The following is a 27,108-nucleotide window of genomic DNA, read 5'->3' as shown; positions in this document are numbered from 1 at the left end:
CTCCACCCTGCGCTCTACTCCGATGTAGTCAGCTTCAGGCGGTAGCAATGCGTAGAGCTCTGTCTCGTAGGCTCCCTCTCCTCGGTTCACCGCAGTGATGGTCAACATGACCAGGTTGTCATCTGCAATCACCACCTCTGTGCGGTCCCTGTGTTTGTGCGTTTTATTGCAGGAAGAGAAAAAAGCAGAGGCAGGAAATAAAGCACTTTGCTGTAATTAAATATAAAAAAACAAATGTGTTTTTTTCCCCTGTAAATTCTAGTTAATAATTTTCGGGACTGGACATGTGCAATCTCATCAGCTGCAAAGAATGCAGTACCTCCGACCCCAACAATAACCCCACCAGCACACGCGTGTGTGTGTTAATCAGTCAGTAAATGCTGACAGGATGTTTGCATAATGCTGCCATGGAGATATCGAACAGCTGGAAGCACTGTGGAGAATAGGTTAATTCACATATGCAACATGCACACGAGCACACTCACAAACACACGCTCCGTGGTAAACGGGGCCATAATGTGAGCAACTTTAGTGTAAACTTGGCGCATTGTGTGAGGAATAACAGACACAGTTGCTTTGGTTTCGCTGTGTGTGCGTGGGTGCCTGCGTTTGGCTGTCTGAAGTGTTGGGTGTTTAGAAGTTCAGGTCAAAGGGTGCCGCCGCGTCTTACATGCTGGCAGAGAGCTGGAGGTCCGGGATACAAATATTGTCGTCGCCGCAGTCGAGGAGGATGTAAGCCTGAGAGGAAGAGGGGCACAAAGAGAGGAGTGAGATGAGGACACGGAAGGATGCAGGTGCTCTATATATATAACATATACACATTCACACAGGCCTTTGGTTTGTTGTGTTGCTGCCTGATTTGGGCAGAGATCTGACTTCTGTCTCTCTGCGGCTACTATGATAGTCCTTGGTTTGTTGCTGTTTTGTTTTATTACGACACTTAACGTCCAAAAATTTAAGGAAGTGTAACTGAGCGAGCTAATTTTAATGGAAACAATAAAATAAATCCTTCTTATTAAAAACGATAAACAATATGGGCAGTGCTCCTCTTTTCACCATGACCTCATATGATCCATGTTTCCAGTGAACATAGTTCAGTGCTGAAAAGCTTCTTAATGTTTATATTAACTCAATTCACACATGGGAGCGCAACCAAACGAGTGCATATTCTTCCATCATAACAAGTCTGAAAATGGCCTAGAGCTGGATCTTAGCGTACATCAGGGCCTTTCTTAGTTTTTTGCTATTTTTATTAAGTAAATATACTGCTCCAAACTCTAGATTATAACAGTTTCATCTGCAAAGGTAAACTGCGCTGTCCCATCCCGGGAAATGATAGACTCCAAGTTGATTTTAGGTGAATCAGATGGTTTATATTTGGGAGTCAGTCTTTTTGTGTCCAAGACAAGCATTTTAAATCAAGCAATGACTGAATAAAATATGATCTCAGGTCGATTCTGGATCTCTTTTGGGCTTAGCGAAGTTGAGTTAGTTCAATTTTTACAGCCCAGTGTCACAAATCACAAATTTGTTCCATAGGTCTTCAACAACCTAAAGCCTCCTTTCTTCTGATAAAGAAAAGCTCCCCCAAAGAATCCATTAAACAGGGCCAACTAAGGAGAAATCCTTCTTTGATGTGCCGTGTACACTGTACTGTACAGCATTATGTGTTTATATGTACATACAACATGTATGCTTACATGCTCTTGGAGGAAGGTGCTGCTGTAGTGGTTAAGGACAGGTGGAAGACTTTGGTCAAGAGTAGCTGGAGCCAGGCTGTAGTTGAGAGCGAGTGAGATGGGGCTCAGCTTGTCCCTGAACTCATCCTCCTCCTGGAATAAAGTGTGAATGAGAATGAGAGAAACGTGCTGTCAGTCATTCACAACCTCACTTACAAAGCTCATTAACTATTTCTTGTATGTGTGTTCGTGTGCACGGTTTGATTTGCTCACTCTGAGGTAAATTGTGTAGCTCAGGCATGCACGTGGGCGACTGTGACCCAGCCTCAGGAGTCCCATGTGCTGAGGCTGCTCGGTGTCCAAGAAAAGCACTCTCTTCACTCCACCCCTGGAGCCTTTGAGCCAATCGAGCTGCAGCTCCGCTCTCAGGTCTGCACAGAAGATAATAATAAATAAGTAGAGATTAAATTTGAGTTAACAGGTAGACGATTCAGCCAATCCGACACTACTTAACTGTTGAACCTAAAGCGGAGATGTCAAACTCATTTGACATCACGGGCCACATTCAGCCCACTTTGATCTTAAGTAGGGCAAAGCAGTGAAAGACATTTAACTAAATATTTAATTCCTGAAAATTTCTTATTGTAAGTAAAAGAACTGCAACTTCAACAGTGGGTGTTTTCTTTATAATAAATAAATAAAATTACAGGAAAAAATCTGTTAGCAGATTGCCCAGGGTGCCCTGTACAAAGAGAACATACAGTTTTTATTAATTCATATTTTTCCACTGTGGACTGAAGTCTTTGTTGGGCCTTATGTTTCACAGCCATGCTCTAAAGGGTCTGGGTTCGATGTGACTTTCCATTAGATATGGGATAAAGTCCTATTTGCATTTGCGTGTTTGTGTGTCTTCTATCTCATCTATTGCTCCTCACACCCACCTTTGTTCTCCACTCTGATTGGTGTATAAGAGCAGAAGATTCCCAGCAGGAAACTCTAATAATGATACAGTATGTACAGCAGAGCCGATTTCAGCTACTGCACAGCTGCTTACCTACAGAGCTGGGGATGCCCACACCACTCACGGCTGCACAAACATCCACTTTGAGGCTACGAGAAAGGAAAATTGGAAAAAGAGACAAGAGGTAACAAATTTGAGTCTCACATGTGTTCCGATGGTAGTTCTAGTTAATTTGTGTGTAAGAGAACGCAAACTGGTGCACACTACTGGAAATGTCAGGGTTTTTTTTTTAAGGGATTTCCCAAGTGCTGTTAAAGAGAAAGGATTTTTTTAACATGGCTTTTCCAAAGATCCTAGCTAGAAGTTTCATTTTAATTTAATTTTTATTATTTATTCATTTATTTGCTGCATGTGTTCTCCACACATTCTCATGACATTTGTATAAATGTTAAAAAAAAATCAGAATGACTAAAAAAAAACAACAACCCACAAACAAGGCACTTCTTCCTTCCTGCACTCCACGGGGCACGGGGAATTACCACAGTGCCCCCTGCCCATTAGACACACAGATATGGGAGACTGGGAAACACTTCTGCATTTCCTCAATTTATGTGGGTATTACCCTATGTGCAAGTGTTTTTTCTGAGCGTGCATGTGCGTTATCGCCACTTTAATCAAGGACAGGAACTCTCACACAGGAAGGCCTGTGCTGTTAATAACCACTAATCTGGGGAAGCTTGTGGATGCAATGCTCCTCTTACACTGACGACTCAGCAAGTGTGAGCCAGTGTGAGGGAATTACAGTGCTTCATGTGATCATTATTTCTTTGGTTTCAGTTCACCAACACTAACAAGCAGAATGCAGCTGTTGCAGATTCCTGTGTTTGCTAATAATTAGGTTCCCAATTAGATGACACAATGATGATGAGCTGGTTTTTCTTCAAGTGTGATGCAGATGTTAGTTTGCGTGTGTGTGTATGACAAAGTGCAGGTTCTCTTTTGTTAAAAAATGCTCCCCTGAGTCATTATAACCTCTTCAGGTAGTTTCACACGTAGTAAATATGTGTTGCATGTGTGCGGTGTTCGAGGGTATGCTCGAGTGTGATGTTAATAAGCACTGTGTGCCAAACTTAAGTGCACGCAACACAGAAATGACCCCTAGTTTACTGCCGACAGCCCCGGCTCTTTATTTAGCTGTTACTGTATAGAACTTTCCTCCTCTAGCCTTAAATAAGTCACAAAATAGTTGAAATTAACTGATATTCTGCATCAGAGCTGCTTCTGAGGTTGCACAGTGTCGGAAACCCCCCTCCCCCAGACCATTATGACATACAATTGGAGAGGGGGGGGGGGGGGGGGGGGGGGTTAATGGTTTCTGTTGTCGCCGCCCCTCTTTTTTATGAGTGTTTCTCTTGACCCTGGCCTTGAGTGTAGCCATTTGGTTCATATATAAACACTTACATTTCCAAGACGACTGGATAACATGTTGCGCAGTTCTTTTCTAAAATAACAGGCCCTAAAGCATGCTACAGACCAGTCGCCTTTTTCTCTTTCCTCTACTTCTTCATCCTCTTTTCCCAGCGCCAGTTTGTGCCGCATCTTAACCACTACATTGAAATCAGAGAGCTGAGCATGAGATTTTCTGAAAAAATAATTACCAGCTAATCTTTAAAAGGGCTGTTTAAGCTTGGGACAAATTGTTTTTGGCCTCACAAACAAGCTATGAACAGAACATGCCGTTGCCTCTTGGGTTCATAGGGAAAACATGTCAAGGCTCAGTCACACCAGAGTAAAAATAGGATCACATCCTCTTTGTGTCTAGGAAAATTGGTGGCTGTCCGGTGATCGCACCGAATGTTTTTGCTATCACAGGCCGATTGCAAGTAGCTGCAGCCAACACTTTTGATTGCAAGGCAATTACAGACGTCACAAAGTGAGATGTCACTATTTGTGGGAGGATTTCAGAATTTCTGTTTCAAATTTGTGAGGTTCTATCCATATATGAATTTCTGTTTAATGTGAATTTCTGTGTCTGTAGATGGCAAAGATCTGCGATAAACAGCAACAGATTCATCACATTGACTATTATCAAAAACAGACTACGTGTGATTTCCAACTGGACCCCATTCAGTTGCAGACTGAGAGCAGACTTCACCTTATGGCTGACTGTGAGTGGTCACAGATCTGGTAACCACCATCGAAGCAACCATTGGAAAGGCGATGAATGAGTTTGCACAAAGTCACAATCATTTTGTCATTGTTTTCCCTCGTGTGAGCGTAACATCAACAAAGATTTCCCCACTTACCACCAAAGAAGTGAGTGGGTTTCCTTTTAAACTTTGCCTTTTCGTCTCCTCTAACTGATCTGTCAAGCTAAGAGAACCCACAGTTAAAAAGCTCATTTCCCTCACATTTAAAAACTGGATAAGAAAATACTGGTTGAACGTCTCTAACCTCTTCCAAGTAACAACAACCTAATCAAGGAAGCTGGAAATGACAAATAAAGAACAAGCATCTTATTTAAAAAACATGTAAACATAATCGACGTATGCTTTAATTTCAGTTCCTGTTGTGCAAGAACCTGTTTCATCTAAAGCTACCATGTCTGTTTGTATTTGAGGGGGGAAAGTACAAATGTTTTATTCTTTTGATCCTGGAGCAGACAGAATATTTTAGAAGACAGTGGAAGCACTTCAGACAAACACTCAGTGTTGTTGTACCACCTTCAGAGTCAAAGACCGCTGGGTAATTATTTTTTAGGAAATCAGATACTTAACTATGTGACTGAAATGTAATGGAGATGTATGAAGCACAGGCTGGAGATTTCACCCTTTATCCTCCTTTCTAGTTCAAATTGCAGGGAAATGTCTCTGAAACACAAGAGACTCAAACAGCCTTTAATTCTATTGCTGCTGTTTGAATCACTGCGTGTTTGCATATGTCCAAAGTCCTATTTGATTCCATACCTTGGACCATAATTTTATAGCGGTTTATTTAAATAGGCTGAGTTTTGTTTTGACAATACTCCACAGTATAAGGCTCTATGTCAATCCAGCCCAAACCCCTTTCTTTTTTCTCTCACTGCCAATATTCACACACCACTACGCAGACACCGCGATGGCATAAAGCCGAGCCCACTTCTCCGTCCAAACAGTCCTACAGCAGTTCCTGTCCCAAAAAGTCAGGACCAACAATAGACTGAAGCGAAGCCGCAGGAGCCTTTAGACTGGCTCCCCTCAACTAAACTCACCCCCAGACCGTTCAAAGCCAGCGTGCTCACCCCCACCAACAATAATATAATCAAAACAGAATTATGCCGTTTCAGATTAATTGCAGAGCCCCGTAAATCTGAGGTTCCGGGTCATATGAGTGGGCTTTTTCAGTGGGCTGCTGTGTTATTGCAGCAGAGACACTGACAAACGGACTTTGGCCGATGGCAGACATCTAGAGCGCAGAGGTGAAATATTTGTCACATGCGTCAGTGAGGGTGTAATTTGTAAAATGGGAAACTTTATACTGCACAGCATATTAGGATACAGTACGAGCAGGATTGTTTCTTTTACAGATCTGAGGTTCAGAGCAGCAGTGGGCCTCATTAGTCTTATGTTTGCTTAAGACTTTGATCCCTTTAACTTTCATTCACCTGCACATGCACTCACACATCTGCGCACACACAAACACACGCAAGGTCCGTTTTTCCAAACTGCGATATAATTTACAACTGACCAAAGGCGTTAACGCTGGAAAAGTGTCTAATTTAGGTACTAAGAGCTGTCACTCTTCATTTTTAACTCGACCGTAGGTGCGGATTCGACCGCCTTTTTCTCACCATGCCATGCCAAACGGAAGCGGCAGAGTGACCCAGCTGGAAAAAATTACAACAAACTGTAGACTGTGGTGACGAGCTAGAGAAACATCTCACAAAACAAAAGGAAATCAACGTTTTATTCTGTGGGAAAGGATTCGCCTGTTTAATTGCAAAATGTGCAGCAGAGTCAGAATATAGATTTCTGTAATGATGCACATTCTTTTATTGTACTCTTGTAGATTTCTGTTTTTCTTTGATTTTGTTTATTTAACCTTGAAAAAAAATCTGACTGAGATCAAAATCTCTTTTTCAAGAGGGACCCTGCCAAGAGTGCTGCATGAAAACATTGGTACAACAATAAATATCCAGTTAAGATGTATAAATAGGTCCGTTTCCAAAAGTCAGATTGAAAGTAAACAATGGCAGTGAAATTAGAAGTGGATGAAGGAGGTTTTTGACTAACCTCCTTCAAGCTCAAGGAGTCAGCATCTGGTCAGAGTAGTACTGGTTTCAAAAAATGTGTAACGTTTATGTCTGTCGGTAAGGAGAGGGCAGCTGAAGAAGTTAATATACTGGTGCTTTCAATCACAGTTAATACACTGCCTGGCCAAAAAACAAAGGTCACCACCTGGATTTAACTAAACCAACAGGTAAGAGCCTTCTATTGGATAATTACTGCAGTGATTAAAACATTTCGGCTGGCAACTAAACGGCCAACCACCTTCAAATTAGAAATGTAGATGGAAAAAATCTTGACTGTGATCAGGGATCATTTATGCTGGGAAAATCAGACTGTAAAGAAATCAACAGTAGAACGTTCATGTTTAACAGTGAAGGTAAAAACATTTCCACATGCACAATGTAAAGACGGCTCATGGAGTTTGGGACTAAACAGCTGTGTAGCCTTAAGAAAAACACTTATCAGTAATGTTAATTTAAAAAAAGTTTCAATGTGCCAGGAAGCATAAAGATTGGACTCTGGAGCAATGGAAAAAGGAGTCCAGATTTACCCTGTTCCAGAGTGATGGGTGCACCGGGGTAGGAAGAGAGATGGAGTGATACACCCATCACGCCTGAGGCCAGATTTACTAACACTGGATTTTGGCAAAAAATCCAGTGTTAGTAAAAAAAAGAAAGAAAAAAAAACAAACAAATAAAAAAGAAACTGCATAACTTTTGTAACCACACCTATGAGCACTATTCAGGGATTGTGTTCACACACAACTTTGCCCCGTCTAGTGCCTGTCATACAAGCCTGTGGGGCAGTGGAGTCAGTTTAACTATCTGAATATACAGACTCATCGGGTTTTTCCATCAACAGATTCTTCTTCCCTGATGGCAGGGCCACATCTGTATATGATAATGCCGAGATTCATCAGGCTCAGGTTGTGAAAGAGTGGAGAATATTATTGTAACAGTGCAGAAGCTTATCGAGACGATGCCATCGTGAATGCGTGCCGTCATCACCTGAAGGTGGTCCATCAAAATATGAATGTGTGACTTTACTTTGACCAGGCTATGTTATATTAATACATGGTTATGAATCGGAGAGACTGTAATTACCAGGTAACCATGATATTCATCTGAGGCAGGTGACACTGTCGGTCGTCGGGATTAAGGATTTTGGGGGTCAGGATCATTTCAGCTTCCACAGATACCACAGCTTGTGACCTGCACATACACAAACAAACAGATGCATACCTGTAACACGATCCAAAATCCCAAAACTTGGGAGTCTTGCACATTTTTTTGTGTTTACCTGTACACTGACACCTTGCCCACGCCAAAAGCCCCCACGATCAGATCTGCGTAGTGAGAGAGCAGCAGAGAGCTTCAAAGAATGCCACAGATGGGACTGATTTCAAGGTCTCCAGCAATCTTCATCAGACACAGACTTCTCAAATCAACTACACACAAATCAGCTACACACACACGCAGACTGTCATATAGAATTGATATTCTGATATCGTGTTGCTTTGCCTTTCACACATGACCCTCTTCAGACTAAATTCACAAACAGCGTTTGCACGACTGTGTCATGCGTGTGCTTTCCCTGTGTGTTTGTGCTGTCAGACAGGGACCCCACGCTGCATTCCAGGGCCATTAGAAAGCTCACAATCACATTTCGCTAAACAGCAACATTTCCCAACAGCCCGCGTAGCAACGACTCCTAATTGCAAGCAGCACCAGATTTCATCTATATGTGATTTTTATTTGTTTTCATGGGATTTGTGATGAACACACACTTTTAATTGGCTCTCAAAGTTTAAAATGGAGCCGGTATTTAATGGCTGCGGTCGGGGGACACATACCAATGAAAGCCGCACGCCGACACGGACTCACATATACACACACACACACACGAGAGCTGATTAAAACAATGTGAAACTGAAGAGAGGCACTTAATGGATGCAAGCCACCGCTGCCAGATGCAGCAGAAACCTAAGCCGTGTGATGTTGAGAGAGACTGCACAGCGAGAGGCCACGGGGGCTACAGAAAATGACTATTTTCATTATTAATTAATCTCTTATTATTCTTATGATTAGTTTATTAATGTTGGGCCTTTAAATAATTTAGTCTCCATGGTTGGGTATAAGGGCAAAAGTTCAAATCTCCACGGTGGAAAAATTGCAGCATCTCAGATTCCATCTAGAATTTCTTTGATATATCATAACAAAACTGTAAAGACAAACAGCGAGAGACACTTAATCAGTTTTGTGCTGATAGCATCATTAATCAGCTGACTATTTCAGCACTAATATCAACTACCAGCCCCTTCGTGTTGTGGTAACCTGCTGCATGAGGACAACGGATGGAAGCAAGTGGAAGTGTAGTCTTGTAACCCTCGCTTGTCATTTGCTGTGCCACTCCTCTCCTGTGTATTTAAGAAGAAAGGGACTAATTGAATCTGAGTGAGGCACATCTGTTTCTGCCTTTGGCTGCAGTCGCAGAGTCCCCCTGACACCACAGCATTAAACATTTAGGCCTTGTCTCTTTTCTCCTGGGGTGTGCTATGTCACTATGTAAGTGTGTGTGTGTTATACTAAAAATGCTACAATGAGGACGGATGTGAAGATGTTGGTATTTTGGAGTTTGGGAACGGAGGGGGAAAAGCAGAAGAAGGTGAGGTGTAGACAGAAAAGGATGATGTTTGGCTTTTAAATCACAATCTGTGAAAGCCATCAGAAGAAGGTGTGTTTTTTAGCAGAAACAGAGAAGGAGGTGAGAGGGAGAGCCCATCCAACTGTAGCAGTTATGTAACCTGGAAAATGTAACTCCACTCATGTCATCAGCTGGCTGTTTTATTTTAATGCTTGCATTTGCTAAAAAAGACGCATGACATGAGGCTTATTTGAGGATAGGGTGCCTTCAGGGTTAAGAGTTTAAGTTTGCACATGGCTTCATCCGGAGCTAAATCAACCAACGGCCTACTTTCCTTTTCCATGTCATTTCCATTTCCGTATACACAGGAAAGCTTGCCCACCACTGTTGATTTGAGGTTGGTGTGTGTACAGAGACCCACTGAGCCATAGCCACACACGAGCAGGCTGCATCACTCAACGAGGGCATCTCTAGGTGCAGGTATGATTTCGGTAATTGAGCTGCTAGCTGATGGTGTCCATCCTGGGCTATGAAAACACAACCTCCATCCAGAGTTTAGACAGACTGTCAAGCTGTCAGTGGATGTATGCCCTGAAAGCTGCGGGGGATCGGACACGATGATGAAATGCCAAAGATCAGTGGCTCTCAGTGGAAAAAGAGGTAGTTTTTCAGAGAGAGGTTTTCCTCATTCTTGGATTCATGTGTGGTGTTTTAGGACAATTCAATAAATTGCCAGCCATTACACACATTTGAAACACTATTTTTACACCACAGAGCAGGATAATTGCCTGGATTATTTCTAGATTGCATAGTATGGCAGGTTTTGTTTAAATTGCACCTATTACACACTTAGTGCTTTTATTTATTTTGTCATATATACCCAGTGCTGAGAGGTGGTTTATATTAAACACGTCAGAGATAGTAATCCCGGTGTGCCAAAAGCTCAGATTACTCTAAATGCTCTGTTTCAGGCAGTTTTTGCTACTTTCTAGGCTCCGTGAGGTGTCACTGAGAGGTTAAATCCTTAATACGGTGATCTCAGGCACTGACGCGCCACCCACCTGCTGTTCAAAAAACCCTGAGAGGGGCAGCCAATCAGAGGAAAGTTACTTAGAAGGAAGGTTAACCTGTGCTAGACTGAGTGGCTGTACCAAGGCCCTGTATCATGCATGAAATGAGAATAAAAATGGGCGCCAAATATTAGAGTTGATTTGGAGGCCTTTAATCAATTTTGCACTTTCCAACCAAATAAACACGAATCAAAAAGTCTTTCAGCGAGAGCGACTGTCGGGTAAACATTGTGGGTTTTTGGCCTTTAACCTGTTAAATGAAACCAAAATTGCATTTGAAGGCAATGTGATACACAACTGACCCCGGCCGTTTTGCACAAAATCAGATATGTCTGTGATTTAATGAAGCTTGATTTGAAGCAGTGAGCTGTGTGTGTTATTTTGATCCCTGTACCGCCTGCTTTTTCAGGTTTTGTCCTATCTACCTTTCGTTTAGTTCCACGCTGCTTGATCTGAAATCCAAAGACAAATATCTGAAATGATTCTTAAAGATAAAAATCCATAAAACTGGAGCACAGTCATCATCCATCTTCCTGTGGTCGACTAATGACATTTAATCACAATGAGAGCGCATGGCAGCTGTAGCAGGCCTCCCAGACGCCTTTGCAGTCCTCTCATAATGCTGATCAAACGTCTCAGGCTCCTTTGAACAGTGTGACTTTACTAGCCTGCCAATGACACAACGTGTGCGTGTGTGTGTGCCTCACTTCCGTCAGCAAGCTCTCTAATGACAGACGACACGAGCCCTGCACGTCTGTGTGCGCGCGTGTTTATACGTTTGTGTGTGTGTTGGCAGAAAGCTGTGCCACCCATGAGTTTCTTCTCTGCGTGCTCCTCCCAAAGGGCCTCCGCCAGTTTTAACCTGTAACTCCTGTGTGTGTATTTATTGTACACTGTTTTTAATTCTGATCTCTGATTTGCAGTGGGTCTGCGCAGGTCTAACTATGACCTGGAGCCTGGCCCGTGCTCAACATACACTCTGCTAGCTGCCAGTGAAACTGATCACAAGCCATGCATGTGAACTTGCGCGTTATTATTTCCCTTTGTATCCTGTTTGTGGAATGAAGAAATCTGTTATTGCAGCAGAATGAAAAGGGAAACCGCCAAAGAGTAGGAGTAGGAGGGGGCAAAGACAAAAGGTGAAACTAAACAAATTCTCATTTTCAGCCCAATCTGTGGAAGCTTTAAGCAAAATTAATGCTGAGAGCCGGATGGCTCCAAATTGGGGAGAAAATGAGGTAGTAAAAGCGTGGTTTTACAGACCTGCTTTGTTTCAAATCTTTTTCGTGGACTAGAAACTTGTGTGTTCTACAAAAACCTCCAAATGGCCCCTTCTCTGTGTGTTCCAGTTTAGTTTTGACATTATTTTCAGAAGACATAAGGTGAAGGTGTGTGGTATAGTAAGAAGGTGCCAAAAAAGGCTAGGGAGTTGCTGCATGTAAGTTGATTGAATGCTGCTTTGTCTGCTCACAGTTTTGAGGTTATACACAGAGGCTTGTAGGTCTGGCAGACTGAACATGAGGAGAATGTGTTATTGTGCTTCTTTTTTTTTCTCCCACTCTCATGTCTTCTCTCCTACTCGAGTACTGTAAATCTCTAAAGAATGGATGCGGCAGAAGTTCATGGCACAAATCCCTATACCCGCTTCTGATGACTTTACCAGAGAAAAGGAGGAAAGCAAAAATGGGGAGAACATGGAGATGGTAGTGGAGGGGTGCATGGGGGAACGGTGAAATGTGGAGGTTAAGAATGAAGAGGAGGAAGGCTGTAATGAGAGGAGCTGGAAGGAAAGTCGAGACGCGAAAGAATGCGAGCCTGAGAGAGAATCTTGATTATAACGCGGGGAGCTGAGTAGAGACGGGCCGATTTGTTGAGTATTTACCAGGGTACTGATTGTTGTCCACATCTTGGCCTCCTCTCAGAGTGAATCCAAATCCAGGCAAACTGTCACTTGGGGCGTGGGCCGCCCTCAGCTCCTGGCTGAGCGTCATACCTTGTGTGGATATGTCTTTGTTGCCATTAAAGATCAATACTCTCCCTCCACGCTCCTCACCTCCGAACGGACAGCCCACTGCCACGTCTGAAGGATGACAACACACACACACACATATGCATGGTTTAGACATCAACAGGGTTAAAGTCCCTTTGAGACGGGAGCAGAGGAAATTATACAGGTACAAGGAAATGGAAAGAGGAAAGGAAAAGAGCTTGACCGTCATAAACTGAGCGATCATGGCAGCTAGGCCATTTACTTACGTCTTTTTTTGTTTGTTTTTCTACTTTTTTTTTACAAATTTATTTTTAATCTTGGCTCAGCTTTATCTATCCTTATCTCTATAAACACTGTTTATGTTATGCTCAGCATGGGAAATATTTGTTTAAATAGGAAATGGAACAAGGTACCAAGTCATGGAAACAGAGGAAAAGAATATTAACTCGTTTTCTTATCTGCTTAGGGTTATGGCAGGGATGGAGCCTATCTTAGCTGTCACTGGGTGAGAGGCCAGATGAAAACCGGAGCATAGCAGTTAACCTGGCTAAATGTAAACAAACCTGCCTCTCTAAATTGGAGTCATTACCACCGTATGCTTTAAACTTCTAAAACAGTGCATAAACAGCTTGTTGCATTTAGCGGTTAATGTCTTGGATGAAATATTGTACTCTAAGTGTAACGTGTAAAAAGTAGGTAGTTGTATTTTGTTACTCTGGAACATATTTTCTGATTTAACTCTCAAGAGGAAAGCAAATCAGCACATCGTTCACCAAAATATTAACCTTTCCTTTAGAAATATCTTCAGACATGTAGATATATACACTCAGCCAATCGCAATGCATTTAGGTGTAGACATGGTCAAGACAATTTGCTGAAGTTCAGACTGAGAGTGATCAGAATGGAGAATAAAGGTGATTTAAGTGACTCTGAACATAGTATGGATGTTAGCACTGGTTAGGATGGTTGGCTGAGTATTTCAGAAAGTGCTGATATACTGAGATTTTCCCACACTCTGACATAAACATGCCTTGTTTATGTCAGAGGTGAGAGGAGAGTTGCCAGGCTACTTCGCGCTGATAGGAAGGAAACAGCAATTCAAATGCCCACTCGTTACAACCAAGGTATGCACAAGAGCATTTCTGAATGCACAGCATTTTGAACCTTGAAGCATATGGGCTACAGCAGCAGAAGACCACACCAGGTGCCACTTCCATCAGCTAAGAACAGGAAACTAAGGCTACAGTTAGCACGTTCACCAACACCGGACAATAGAAGACTGGAACAACGTCGCCTGGTCTGACGAGTCTCGATTTCCACTACAAAAACTGCTGTAAACAACATGAAAGCATAGACATGAAAGCATCTTGCCAAATCTCAATATAACACCTTTGGGATGTGGTGAAATGGCAGATTTGCACCACGTACTTGACAAATCTGCAGCAACTATGTGATACAATTATGTCAATATGGACCAAAACCTCTGAGGAATGTTTTAAGCAGACTGTCGAATTTATGCCATGAAGATTTAAGGTAGATCTGAAGGCAAAAAGAACCAACTCGGTACTAGCAAGGTGTGACTAATGAAGTAAGTATCTGTAAAGGAAAGGGGGATCTAAATGCAAAGAAAGAGATATAAGCATTCGGATACAGTAAGCTCCTGTGCAGATGAAGTAGAAGCAGATTTGAGTTTATTGTTTTACCTCTAAATTTCTGTGTCACACCATCCTGTATTAAAGTACCCATTAGCACTGTAGCTGTCCAAGCACCTCGAGATATCCTGTTTGTCTCCGGACCCCCCCTCTCTCAGTCTAAACAACTAGTTCCACATGAAGCAGATTGTGGGGTAGAGACGATAAATGCAACCATGTGTGTGTGCAAGTGTATATATGAGCCTGTGTGAGAGTCTGTATGTCTATGTGTGGGTATGTGTACATAACTGAATAGCTGAGTTAAGAAATTTTTTTTAAAAAGTCTTCACATAATGTGAAAGTCACTCATGGGCATTGCTCAACAACATCTCAGAATGTGCAGCAAAAAGAAGAGCATCAAGAACACCCACTGAACACCCACTGTGATCACTGAGACCAAAACTACAGAACTGTTTCTCAGACAAAAACAGCCCGACACTTTGTGAAAAATACTGACAGCGTTGGCCGATAAAAATGAAAAACAAAAGAAACCACATGGAAAATGAAATTAGCTAAATTGCAATGTGTTGACAGTTGACAGCAAGTAAAGCCACGGAGATGAGACAAAATGGGTATGGTTCCACTTTTAAGAAGAATCTTGGAAATGGAGTGATGATCATGATGTGGAAGAGCTCATCGGAGAGAAAGAAACCGGTCTGTTTCTGATTATACACGGACACACGAGGGCACAGGTATGGTCCACGGTTTGGGTTTGACATTAGCAAAGAAAAGCCGCTGAAAGCCTTGATCACAGTCCCTCCTTTGAGATTCTACACTATAATACTGAATAATGAAATCGTGCACAGACGTGGATGTGCACTCAATAGATTAACTCTCAGTAAGTACTTTGTCTCCATGGCACTTCAGGAGGCAGATCTTAGGTCACATCAGTGCCCCTCAGAGACTGTTGCACGCTAACAGAGAGCAGATGTTATTTACATTTCTAGTCTGAAAAACCATCAGTATTGATCCAGTGGTTATTGATCTAATGGTTAATGACTGTAAAGGCGTGGTAGGCTCATTAACACATGCTCTCCATAAATAAATAAAGGACAATTCAGCGGGATTGATGTGATGGGAGGCTTAGATGCGCCTTCATTCATTCAATTTTTTTATAGCTGCAATCAACAAGCCTTAGTTTTGCAGAACATTTGGGCTCCAGGCTACATGGTGTGCATTTGTGTGTGTGTGGCTGTATTTGTACAATCAATATGGGGATAAAACAAACACATCGAAGAGGAATGAACTCCGGGCTGCAGGACAAAAACTCCCAGATGATTTTTATCTCAGGGCACATCTGGTGAGCTAAAAATAACTCAGACACACATAGACACATGACCTTTGGCGGATCGTCACAGGAAGACACCACTCACACGGACAACCTTTCATCACTACACTTCCTGATTGGCAGGAGAACTTTAGGTTTTCTCACACAGCAGCATCTGATAGCATTTCCTCAGCCAGTGACATAACCATGCAAACAGCACAGGAACAGAAAAAAAGATTTGTTCTTTTATCACGTTAACCTGAAAATATTGGCCCATAAAAGAAGGTTCATTCAGGTTTAGGAAAAATATAATCAAACAAATTTTCCCTTCTCCATATCTGTCCCCTTCTATAGCTCTACTTGTATCTTTTCATTTTTCTGATTAAGTTAATCCATGTCAATTTATCTTTTTTTCCCCTTTCTCCTTTACTTGGAAAGGCTCAGACCTACCATTGTATCCATCTTGGTTGACATCTCCTAGCGGTGCGATAGCTGTGCCGAAGCGTCCAAAAGTGTAGGTGCCGGTGAGAGCGACAGGTTCAGAAAAAGTGAGTGGAGCCAGCTGGAGGTACAGGTATACCCTGCCCACCTCCTTGGGTTTGCTCTCCGTCTCTCTTTCCATGAAAAGGGGTGCTCCAACCAGCACGTCATCTGTCCTGGGAGGGCAGGGTGAAGAATTAGTGATCATACATAGAATAGAAAGTGTAAGCATCTGGAGAGACCGAGATGTTTTCTACTTACTCATCTCCATTTAAGTCAGTTACAGCCACAGAGTAGCCAAAATAGGAGGCCATCTGATGGACAGACAAGGAAGGAAGGCTACAGCACTTTAACCAAACCCCGACAAAGCTGCATGACTTTCATCTAATACTAATTTCAAATACGCTGCTTCGTATATGTGATAGTCTGAGACTGTGATGTGTTGATGGCCCTACCTGTTCCCCTGTGAAGTTCTGGATGAACGTCATGTTGGTGGAGTTGATCATCGCCACCTAAAGCAAGCAGACATGACTAATAAGGCACCGAGCTTTGTCCCCCTAGTGTACGAGCAGTAAACACGGCGGAGCAGTCTGACAAACAGGCACATAAAGAATGTTGGAAAAAAGTCAGAAACCGCATAAAAAAACTGTTTTATTTAACCGAACACCCCACCGCCCCCACCACCATCCTCTTTGTGCTTTTACCATTTTCCCCTCATCCCCCCCCCTTTTAACCCTGGTTGCAGGGAGAGATGGAGGAAAGGGGGGGAAGGCTGAGAATTCCTTCATAAGAACTGAAATAACAACCACATGGAGGGAGCCGGAGGCAACACATACACACACATGCACAGACACACACACACCCTCACATGTGGAGGATACAAGCTGACCCAATCACACATGTCTCAGAGACGTACTAAAGAGGGATAGACTTATGAACACAGACGGATGAGGACGTGTAAAAAGAAATATTAAATCAACAACTTGAGATTTCATTTTCCTTTGCTGTCAGTTGTCAAATATGTTGCAGAGAGATTCTGATCAGGACTGACAGCTACTCCACTGTCAGGTCTACCTGCATCACTCCATCTACTGCACCAATTACCAGCTACATCCTCCTACTCTGTGGCATCCAGTCTGTACACCAAGGGACAGTCTTGCAGCAACTACAACGTCGGGATGAGGAACACACTGTCACAGGTCGTGTGTTTGTGTATTTGTGTGTCAAAGAGGGCTAGCGGGGTTACGTGGGGCCACTGGCCTTCATATGCAGCAGAAGCTGTGTGTCATTACGGAGGATTGACACAGTGAGCCCAGGGGACAAGTTCCCATACAAGAAAAAGAGGCAAACTAAAGTTTACTGGCATACGCGCAAACATAAGTAGATTTCTGTGTCAGCAGACAAATTTCAAAGACTTCATGTTGCATGTTTGTGTCTGAGTGCAGGTTTTTCACACATCTTCACAATAAAAGTTTACATGCAGATGGAATACAGATGCAAGACAAATTAAAGGAAACATCTGCATGAAATGTCTTATTAGGCTACCGAGCCGCCAATTATATCTAAGATATCTGTCGACAAGTCACTGGCACTCAACTGAATGAACATCACTCTTCTCGAAGATATTTCTTTGAAAAGTGTTTGGTCATGGTGGAGTAAAGCGTCAAAAATCCCACATATGCAATAAGTTGATTCAAGATCTGGTGACTGTGAAGGCTACAGCATATGATATTTCTTCTTATTCAAATATTTAACATACTTTAAATAAGCATCTATATTTGCTGGACTTCCCACTGTTTCATTTTTCTTTAGTCTCTCAGTTGGTTGTTTCTAAATGAAACTGCGATCTTCTAACTGGCTTGTCCGTCCATACTCACATATCCAAAGTTCTGCGCTCCTCTTGGGACTCCAGCTAACAGCTCTGGAAAACATAAAAATAAAGCAAAGAGTCAAATTGGTGCGAGAAAGATGCACAGCGGAAAAGACAGTGGGGAAAAAAGTGACAGAGGTTTGTCTCAAAAGCCTGAAACCCCCACCGACCTCACAGCCAAGTGTCGCAGAGAACAAAGTAAGTGATTGGATGCTCGGGCTCTGCGTGTGTATTGATTGATGAGTGCAGTGTTGTGAACTTAAAGTGACGATCTGAGGGTCCCACCCAGAGCGAGAAGACAGAGTCCCCACTTCCTGCCTTCTGGCTCTACTCAACAGGCTGAACCGCGGGCCTATTAACCAGTAATTCTCAGCTTCATCTTCACTCAGAGCTCCCAGTTACAACCAGTTCTCCAGTCTGAAGAGGGTTTAGGGAACAAGACCACAACAAACTTTGCACCACAACACAGTGCATCAGCAGGCATGTGTAACCTCTTTAGGCTCTCTTTAAGACTCTCTGACATGTGTTGCGCTTTAGGCGGTTCAGGGCCTTTGCAGGGTTGGTATGGGGGTATGTAAACACAAGGTTGTCCCGTAAAAATCCCACTAAATGCTGATTAGCAAAGCGACACTGGGGAGGGGGGGGTGTATAAAGCTAACGTGAAACCGTGTGGTGACGCTGTTTAAAGAGGAAGTAAAAAAAATTGGTTTAAAAAGTGATGTGGTGACACTGTGGCTGGAAACATTTTGTTTTCTTTTAGTTTTGGTTGAAATTGTCCCGTTTGAAACACACACAAAGTTATGGCATCAAAAAGAACTTTAGCAGCACCTAAAGAGAAGCCACGATTATATACCAGAGTGTATCTACGCGGTACAATACTTAAAAAATGAAAGGATTTGTACATTTCTAGTACTCATAACTTCTATGAATTTATTCTGGCTCTAAAAAGCACACATTTGAAAAGCTGAAGATAAATTCAAAGGCACTTTTCCCCACCTGCAAATCCTTTATAAAACACAAATATGTGCATGCCTGAGCGCTTTTTCACCTAATATTTCAAATCCAGACGTGATTCTGGACCCACTCTAGACATGAAGAGGTTTGCAGAGTCTGCCAATAATCATTCTAATCACTCCAAATGGAGGACAGGAAAGCCCTTTATCAGTAGTCCTTGAAGTCCTGTCCACTCAGGGTCATGACCCAGACGTACAGAGACAGTTTTAATTACTGCCGCTAAGTTCAGACAAAGGCAAAGTCACACAGCTGTCCACTCTCTATCGCTCAGAGAAAGCGCAAACATGCAACGTTTTAGACGGCGCTGCAGGAGAGACTGCCGATGTTCTCAGGAGGTTCCTCGAATCTAATGAATTCTTGCATTTCTCACCTTGTTCTGAGTCTCCCGTAAACTCTCCCACTGCCACAGAGTAACCTACGGAGAAATCAGTTGCACATGTGGTTATAATTCAATTGCAGTTGTCTAATATTATCAATTGTGTTATGATTTGTTCATAAAGTTGGGTCCATAAGTATTCCGACATTTCCAGAGGCTCAAATGTAACAGGGAAAATGAACTAATTTAAAACATGAAGGTTTTTTAATACTTCAATGAAAATCGTTTGCAGTCAATGACTGCCTGAAGTACAGAATGAACCACACACTCTGTAGGGTTGAGATTATGTGACTGACTTGGCCACTGAAGAATATCCCATTTCTCTGCCATGACAAACTCCTGGGTCGCTTTTGCACATTTTAGTATCCTCATCCAATCAGTTTCGCTGGATTTGTCTCAGAGCAGAGAGCACAGCCCCCACACCTCACATTTTATAATGATGCTTCTATCAGTGGTTATATCAATGAGCAATAGTGACCCACTTCCACTGGCAGCCATACATGCCCATAACATAGTATTGCCTCCACTATGTTTCACGGGTGATGTGGTAGGATTCTGATCATGAGCTGTTTCTCTCCTTCGTCTTGCTTTGAAAATGTTCAGCGTCTTTTAAATGTCATCTGACAGTCAAATCGGATCTTCTTGTCCTTGAGTGGTTTGCACTATGTTGCAAAGCCTCTTGACTTTCCATCATGAAAGTCTTTTTTATTGCAAAGTATCAGAAATACACAATGTTTTTGCTTTAGTGATGTGTTTGAAGGGCTTTTTCTTAACCAAACAAAGAATCCTGCAGTATGTTTACCTCTGCGGTCATTCAAGCCTCAAGGTGTTGCTGAGCTGACCAGTGCACTCCTTTTTAAGAATGTACCAGACTGTGGATTTGGCCACTCTCTTAGGGCGTTTGCTATCTGTTTGATAGGTTTATTTTCCTTTTTAGACGAATGATGGCCTCCTTTACTTGTATCTCTTTGGACCTCATATTAAGAGTTTCATTGAAAAGATAAAAAAGAAAGCTTAACAATTTGCGTTTAATTTCTGTTTAACTTAAAATGATGTGAGAACAACCTCACCTGCTTGTCAGTCAGCTGTCCAGCTACATTTGAGCCTCTGCAAATGGGGGACTGTGTATAAAAATGGCCGTAACTCTTAAAGAATGAATAGTAAACTTTTGTTAAACCCCTGGAATTAAAGCTGAAACTCTAAACTTTAATTAAATCTTGATTGTTTGATTTAAAAATCCACTTTGGTGGTGTACAGAGGCAACAATTACAAAAACTGTCTAAATAATTATAGACCTGAATGTAAGTTTGGGTGTGTGTTTGTTAATGCATGTTACCAAGGTAGCTGTCGTCGTGTGTGTCTTCAGCAGCTCTTGTGTGTTTCTCTCCTGAAACCTGTCTCAGCACTGCCTTTAACGAATAGCCATTCAGTATCTCGGCTATCCCTGCTGTCATCACCTGACCTGCAAACACACACACACACACACACACACACACACACACACACACACACACACGGATGGAGAAAAACAATCAATCTGAAAGCCACATCTGTTTATAGGCAGCGGTTTAAGCTCAGACTCCGTGTAGGGAGCCCTGCTGTCCACTGTTGCAGATAACTGCTGGAGCTGGACGGCTCGCTCCACATGAAAGACACAGACAGCGCACAATCCTCTCAGAGGCAGAAACACTTACACATCTTAGTTCTTGCAGAACAAAAAGCTGATACGTTTGGCCAATACGCCTTTAAAAACTCCCAAGAAGAATGCTGCCCTCTCCATCACAAGGTTTCTGAATTATAGGTGTGCGCACACAAACAACACCCTTCCTCTGCTGTAGAACAAGAGGTCAGACAAACAAATGATTTTATCTCTGGCCGCCTTCAGCCTTCCATAAATCCTCCTTAATGTGTGTGTACTGATGGGGAGGGAAATGTGCCCTCTTAACCCTCCCCTCAGCTCCTCTCGCAGCCCTTCATCCTCCCTCTCTCACACACTGTGCCGGCTTTATCTCATATCACCGTGTCGACTCATTATTAAACTACAACCTGATTGAGGAGATAAACTGTTAACAGAGATGCATAAATCAGTGCTGCTAATTTCGAGTTATTTTTCACTCAGCGATAACAAGGCTTTATGTGAGTTTGTTGGAGGATGAATCAAGCTGAAGGCTGAAGATAATTGTTGTATATTAGAGGCCATAAAATCCAGGCTGAGTGCTTTTATAAACATTTGGAGGAAGTGTTTTAACTGGAGGCAGGCTGCCGTGCCAGTGCTGAGGGCACGGCGAGAGAGAGAGAGCAGTCCATTAGGGTGTGTATGATGTCTGTCTAGTGCAGTCCTTTATGCCACAGCATTCATTATTTAACAATAAGTAATCATTGTATCTCTGAATAAAAAAATGAATCTATTTCCTTTCTCTCTTTTTTGAAAAACACATTATGTCTTACGTTATTCTTTTTTTTTAAGCTGCTGATGTGCCTCAGAGGTCAAAGATCATTAGGTTACAAAGAAAGCAAAGAGAAATGAGTTTGTTCAAGTGATGAATAATTGTGTCCTTTCTCCTTGCAAGCAGCTGCACAATGTTGGATAACACACACACACACGCGCTGTAACACCTGGAGCAGGGGGAGTACCGCTACACTTCCCCAGCTTAACTATGACACACTCAAGCTGTGTCTACACCTATTAAGACACTTCATCCCTCTGCTTAGACTACCCATGCATATCCAGCAATCTGACTGACCTCAGCTCTGACTTTATCAAGGAGATAAATCGTTCTGCTTCTTTGCTCTGTGTCTGACTCTCATCAACATACTCCATCACTTCTCTCTCTGTCATCTCCATCGCCGGGCTCTATCACTCAGGCCGTCCTGTCTGCTCTCTCTCTCTGCCACCCCTTTCCTTTGTCCTTCTTAACTCTGCTGCCTCGGCTTGAGGTTCTTCCTCTCCCCTCAGAGCTCCCCAAGCTCCTCTGAGGAGCAGAGGGGCAGGTCCTCCACTCCATTACCCCCTGATCAGCTCATTACAGAGCCCAAACACCAACTTCCTGTTACACCGTTTCAGACAGAGCGACGCATTAAGTAAAAAAAAAAAAAGGAGGAAAGGAAAAGCGAATATAAAAGGGTTGCAGAGAAAGGGACGCATTTTTTTTCCACCTTCGCTTAGGTAAGATTTGGAAAGTGTGTCCAGTGTGCATATGTGTGTAGGTGGGCTGTCCCGACTGCTAAACTCATCTCCATTCTTTTCTCTGATTTGAACACTGTCCCACTGATGAAATCACTACAAGAGAGAGAGCAAACAAAGGTTTACACACTGCTGTTTCAGTTACCTTGCCAGTAAAAGCTTCCAGGTCCTCCTACCACCAGCTTTCCTTCCTGGAATAAATACAATTAAGTAGGCTTAGTCATATTGGAAGAATTGTTATTAAATAAATTGTGCAAGTGTGACTAGAGGTTTATAAAATGTGTATAGCTGTGTGAATGTGCCCATATGATTCCCGCTGCCTTCTGACATCTTGAAGAGAATGACAGCTTCCTGTACGTAAGGAGGGTAAGGCCGGACCATGAGTGAAAGGTCAAGGTTCATACTTACTATACAGTGAAAGAATGCGTGTGTATATGTTAGTGTGTTTATGTGTGCCTGGTCTATTGTGTTACGAGGCGATGGGTCACATCGGGCGTGGAGGCTTCTCTATGGACAAATGCTCTCTGATCTTCCCATTGCCCATAAATTTTGATGGGAGTCTTCTCTGCGTGAACTCTGAGAAGCGACAAATTGTGTGCAGGAGGTTTTTGGGTAATAAAGGGTAACTGCCGCTCCAGTCTATACCTTGGTGAAATCCACACTGAAACCAGCCTGGCAGAATCCCTGTCCCTCTGGGTCTGGATCATCTGCAAGCAACATGAACACACATGCAAAAACTGAAACAACAGAAGCGCTCAAAGGAATATCTTACTTATTTTAGGGCAGTACTTTTGGCTTGCACATAGAAACTACCTGAGATTGAAGAGAGAGCGAGAGGGCAATTAGGTCTCACCCACACAGGAGGGAAGAACAGTTCATGGTTCTCCACTGACTTTCTTAAGCACAAAGGGGCCTCGTCATCAAGTTTGCAAGAAAAATACTGATAAATGCATGTGGAGTGGGACGCACGCAGACCTACACACAGTGCAGCTCTAGTAGGAGTGTTTTTTGGGTTTTTTGAACAAACCGCATTTTACCGTCTCATTGGGAATAATGCAGGGCACAAGTCTTCACAGGGATTAAGTAGAATTAAAAAAGAGGGAATTTGTGATTCTGCTGTATTAATGTTGAATGGTCTGACAAAATTCCAACAATGCAACAATTAATTGGTACTTTTTTTTGTCTTGAGACAATTTCCTGGTATTCAACTGTGCCAAAATCATAGCTTCTAATAGATGAAACCATGTAACTACAACCTACTGTCAAAATAAATATTTAGATAATTAAGATAATCAAGCACTTACGGCATACATAAAAATGTAAAACCACTGATGTGTGTGTTTCTGTTTAAATTACTTCATCTAACAGCGCATGAACACACAAAACATGTGCCAATCATAAATTGTTCTCCATCTCAGTGGCCCCCTGGAGTGACCTTTAATGATGCGGAACTACACAAGCGCACTTATAAACAATGTGTTACAGCCTAACACATTGTTTATAAGTGCGCTTGAATGGTTGCACATACATGTTAAGATAAAGAAAACTAAAAAGAAAAAGCTTAGAAACACGACGCAGAAATACTTCCCCTGTAAAACAGGGCACAGTCGTTCCCTCCTCAGGAAGAGCTGAGTTTACGGCTTTGAACCAATGACCAGAGGGAGCACAAGTATGAATGTCTGTGTATGTGTGGACAACAAAGGCTAGGTTTTCTCTGCGGTTTATGATGTGCCACCTGATAGCCTTCATTTCTCCTTATCAAATTTTAATGCCGGCTCATATCGCTGCACAGGGGGAGAGAGATCACAGGAAGGAAGTGAGAATGAAAAAAAGAAAATCCCATAAATTCCATTTACAGAACTGATGACAGAAAGAAGAGGGCCACAGAGAGAGTCTGATAAACTGTTAGTGACGGATATATTTTCAGGTTACTGTGGCAACTTGTAAAACATCAGAGAAAGTGATTTATTCTGGAAGCACAATTCCATACCTTCCCTACCCGGACCTCGCCACGCACACGGTTTTTGTTTTGTTCGTCTGGGTTTTCAGATATCTTTGTAATCCTGACTGTGATGGTCACGGGAGAGAAACTGAGGATTATTCTTGCTCCGAGCAGCTCATTTTATATACGTGCTGGAAATCTCAGGCATATATCTCAAAACCAAAACTAAACCAAATGCTATCTGTAGGTGCAACAACATCACAGATGATGAATGCAAGTTTTTATGAAATTTTAGTGAACATCAGCTTTTTCCTGTCCACTAAAATGAAAAATATGCACTTTGTATACGTCATGTGATATCGTGGTGTCTTACTGGTCGACGCGACGTGGTTAATTTTCTGTTTATCCTGATAGCAGAGGCAGAAAACAAAGGGAGGAGAGGATGAAAGGAACAACAGGTTGATGGAAACATTTCCAGACAGGGCTGCAGAGTGACTCACTGGTCCTGCATGGCGAGTACTCTGCGTAGGCGCTGAAGTTCTGGACGGCTACATAACAGGTCCCGACTGGGTCTTTCTCCCCACTCATCTTCACTGTCCGCCAGTGGTACAGAGGAGCGCATGCCTGCCCAATGAAAAAAACCCCACTTTGATTCCGGTTTTAAAAACAAATGACGGCCATAGTTAGTTTTGTTTATTATCCATTTGGAAGTTCCCTTTCTGTCAGTGCAACTGCCAGATAAATACAACCACAACAGAAAGGACATTACAGTTACAGGAAATACATTTAAGAACAAAGTGCTCTGCAGCAGCGTCGCAACAATACACAAAAAACCAAAAACTGTGTGACACCGCGCGAGTGCCAAACTCCTCAAATCACCTGGATTTGTTTAACAGTTATGTTGGAAGGTATGATGGAGAAATTGGCCACAGGAAGTCTGCAAAGGCGGTGTCTTGTACTCCCACCCTGATGGTGACAATTTCTTTTCACCAGACAGAGTGTGATATATTTCTGAGGAATGCTTGCTCTTACGCCATTACATGGAACTTTGTCATTTCCATTTATGAAAAAATCTTGCAGCTTTTGCATGAAATTGTAGTGCCCTTGTACCTGAATCCCCTGACACCAGTTAATCACCCTAGATATTCTTATTAACTTACGACTTATTATAATATGGTCACCATGAAGAGCTACTTGCTGGTGCGTCTTCCCTCTTGATCTGAAATCAGTTAAGATTTCATCAGTTTTCTTTAGAAAAGAGGGGAATGTAGGGGGAAAATCTGTGTGGGATAAGTTAAATGATTCAGATAATATCTGACTTTATTTCCACTCACCACCACTTCGCCTCTGTGTGCTCTGACCGATGCTCCAAACCACTGGTGCGACTTAAACTCCAGAGGCTCTCTGGTACCATTTACCTTAATCATTCTGTTATCTGGAGAGAGAAAAAAAATAAAGACATAAAGGGTATCGTAAGAGTACAGAAAAGATATAATGTATAATGGATGGCAGTAAAAGCGATATTGAGATATTGACCATTGAGGCTGCCTGTAGCTCTGCTTGTGAGCACAGAAAACATTTGCCCTAGATACAATAAAGAACAAACAGCAACATCATAAACAGACCAATAACACACATCAGAACAACATCTGTCCCCCACAAACATTCATTTGTCGAACTACAGAGACTTCGTTTTTAAGTTAAAGCTCATAAAAAATAACAAGACTTAAGAGACTCATTCTGACCCTACACAGATACATAGCGCCCCCACCCCCTCCCCACAAAGCGCACATGGACATGGTTCCCCATTGAGATTACAATTATGTGTCGACTTGGCGTTTAGTGTGTGTACATGTTTGTTTTCGCTCTGTTGCAGGTAGTTTTCAGTGTTAATAAAGTCCAACCATGCAGTGCAGACCTCTCTTCATTAAACACCTTCTTTTAGCAAGCACACACTAAAATTACAGACAACCAGATGTACAGTACAAGTTTGCCAGCTAAAGTCAAGATTGATTTTAGATTATATATAATGTAGATTATATATAATGTAGATTATATATATATATATATGAGAGTGTGTGTGTGTGTGTGTGTGTGTGTGTGTGTGTGTGTGTGTGTGTGTGTGTGTGTGTGTGTGTGTGTGTATTTTTAAAAAGGATTGTAATCATTAACATTGCAGTGTTGGCAATACAGGTTCAATTAAGTATCAGTGCCACTTTTATTCCCAAAGCCTGAGTAATAGTGGATGAGGGTATTGAATGATTAACTTCACAGCATAAAACCACGATCGGGTTATGCGAGGTGTTGCTTTCAGATGTGCATGTATTTTGTGCGATTGTGAACATTAGCTACATCTCTTCTTGGAAAAGGAAAATAGAATTTCAAAAATATTCATCATTTTTAAGTGTTTCTAAATGAAAACATCATTTTTCTGGTAAACTGAGTAGCAATGCATCAGCAGAGCAGACGTGAAGCAGTGGAGTATTCAGCTTTACTTTCCAGACTTCTTAACTCACACGGACATCCAATCGATCATTAATCTGTGATAGCATATCATCCCCTCTCCTGTTCACGTCACTTCACTGGCATGACTTGACACATCTGCATAATGTCACTGAAACCATGCACACGCATAATCAGACGCACGTGAAGTTGATATATGGACATTAACCA

General features: G+C 42.3%; 1 protein-coding gene across 1 annotated transcript in view; it reads right to left on the bottom strand.

Annotated features, from left to right (window-relative positions):
- The window catches only part of itga8 (integrin, alpha 8), a 41,781-nt gene that overhangs the window by 12,380 nt on the left and 2,293 nt on the right, over positions 1–27,108 (bottom strand). Inside the window, exons 3-20 of the mRNA XM_086311934.1 lie at positions 25,770–25,870; positions 24,936–25,059; positions 23,139–23,200; positions 22,639–22,684; positions 20,646–20,771; positions 19,304–19,348; positions 17,927–17,970; positions 16,505–16,561; positions 16,311–16,363; positions 16,020–16,225; positions 12,504–12,701; positions 8,208–8,253; positions 8,012–8,119; positions 2,734–2,789; positions 1,953–2,110; positions 1,701–1,832; positions 671–738; positions 1–148 (exon numbers count right to left, since the gene is read on the bottom strand). Coding sequence (XP_086168060.1) covers positions 1–148; positions 671–738; positions 1,701–1,832; positions 1,953–2,110; positions 2,734–2,789; positions 8,012–8,119; positions 8,208–8,253; positions 12,504–12,701; positions 16,020–16,225; positions 16,311–16,363; positions 16,505–16,561; positions 17,927–17,970; positions 19,304–19,348; positions 20,646–20,771; positions 22,639–22,684; positions 23,139–23,200; positions 24,936–25,059; positions 25,770–25,870 — 1,778 coding nt within the window. The remainder of the gene's footprint in view (positions 149–670; positions 739–1,700; positions 1,833–1,952; positions 2,111–2,733; positions 2,790–8,011; positions 8,120–8,207; positions 8,254–12,503; positions 12,702–16,019; positions 16,226–16,310; positions 16,364–16,504; positions 16,562–17,926; positions 17,971–19,303; positions 19,349–20,645; positions 20,772–22,638; positions 22,685–23,138; positions 23,201–24,935; positions 25,060–25,769; positions 25,871–27,108) is intronic.

Source organism: Aulonocara sp. 'chitande type north' Nkhata Bay, linkage group LG11 (genome assembly GCF_057382095.1).
Source record: "Aulonocara sp. 'chitande type north' Nkhata Bay isolate Kocher_YH1m ecotype deep benthic linkage group LG11, A_spYH_male_GT1.1, whole genome shotgun sequence".
Classification (NCBI taxonomy): domain Eukaryota; kingdom Metazoa; phylum Chordata; class Actinopteri; order Cichliformes; family Cichlidae; genus Aulonocara; species Aulonocara sp. 'chitande type north' Nkhata Bay.
Note: the sequence above shows the minus strand (reverse complement) of the source record. Positions and strands in the feature narration are given on the sequence as shown.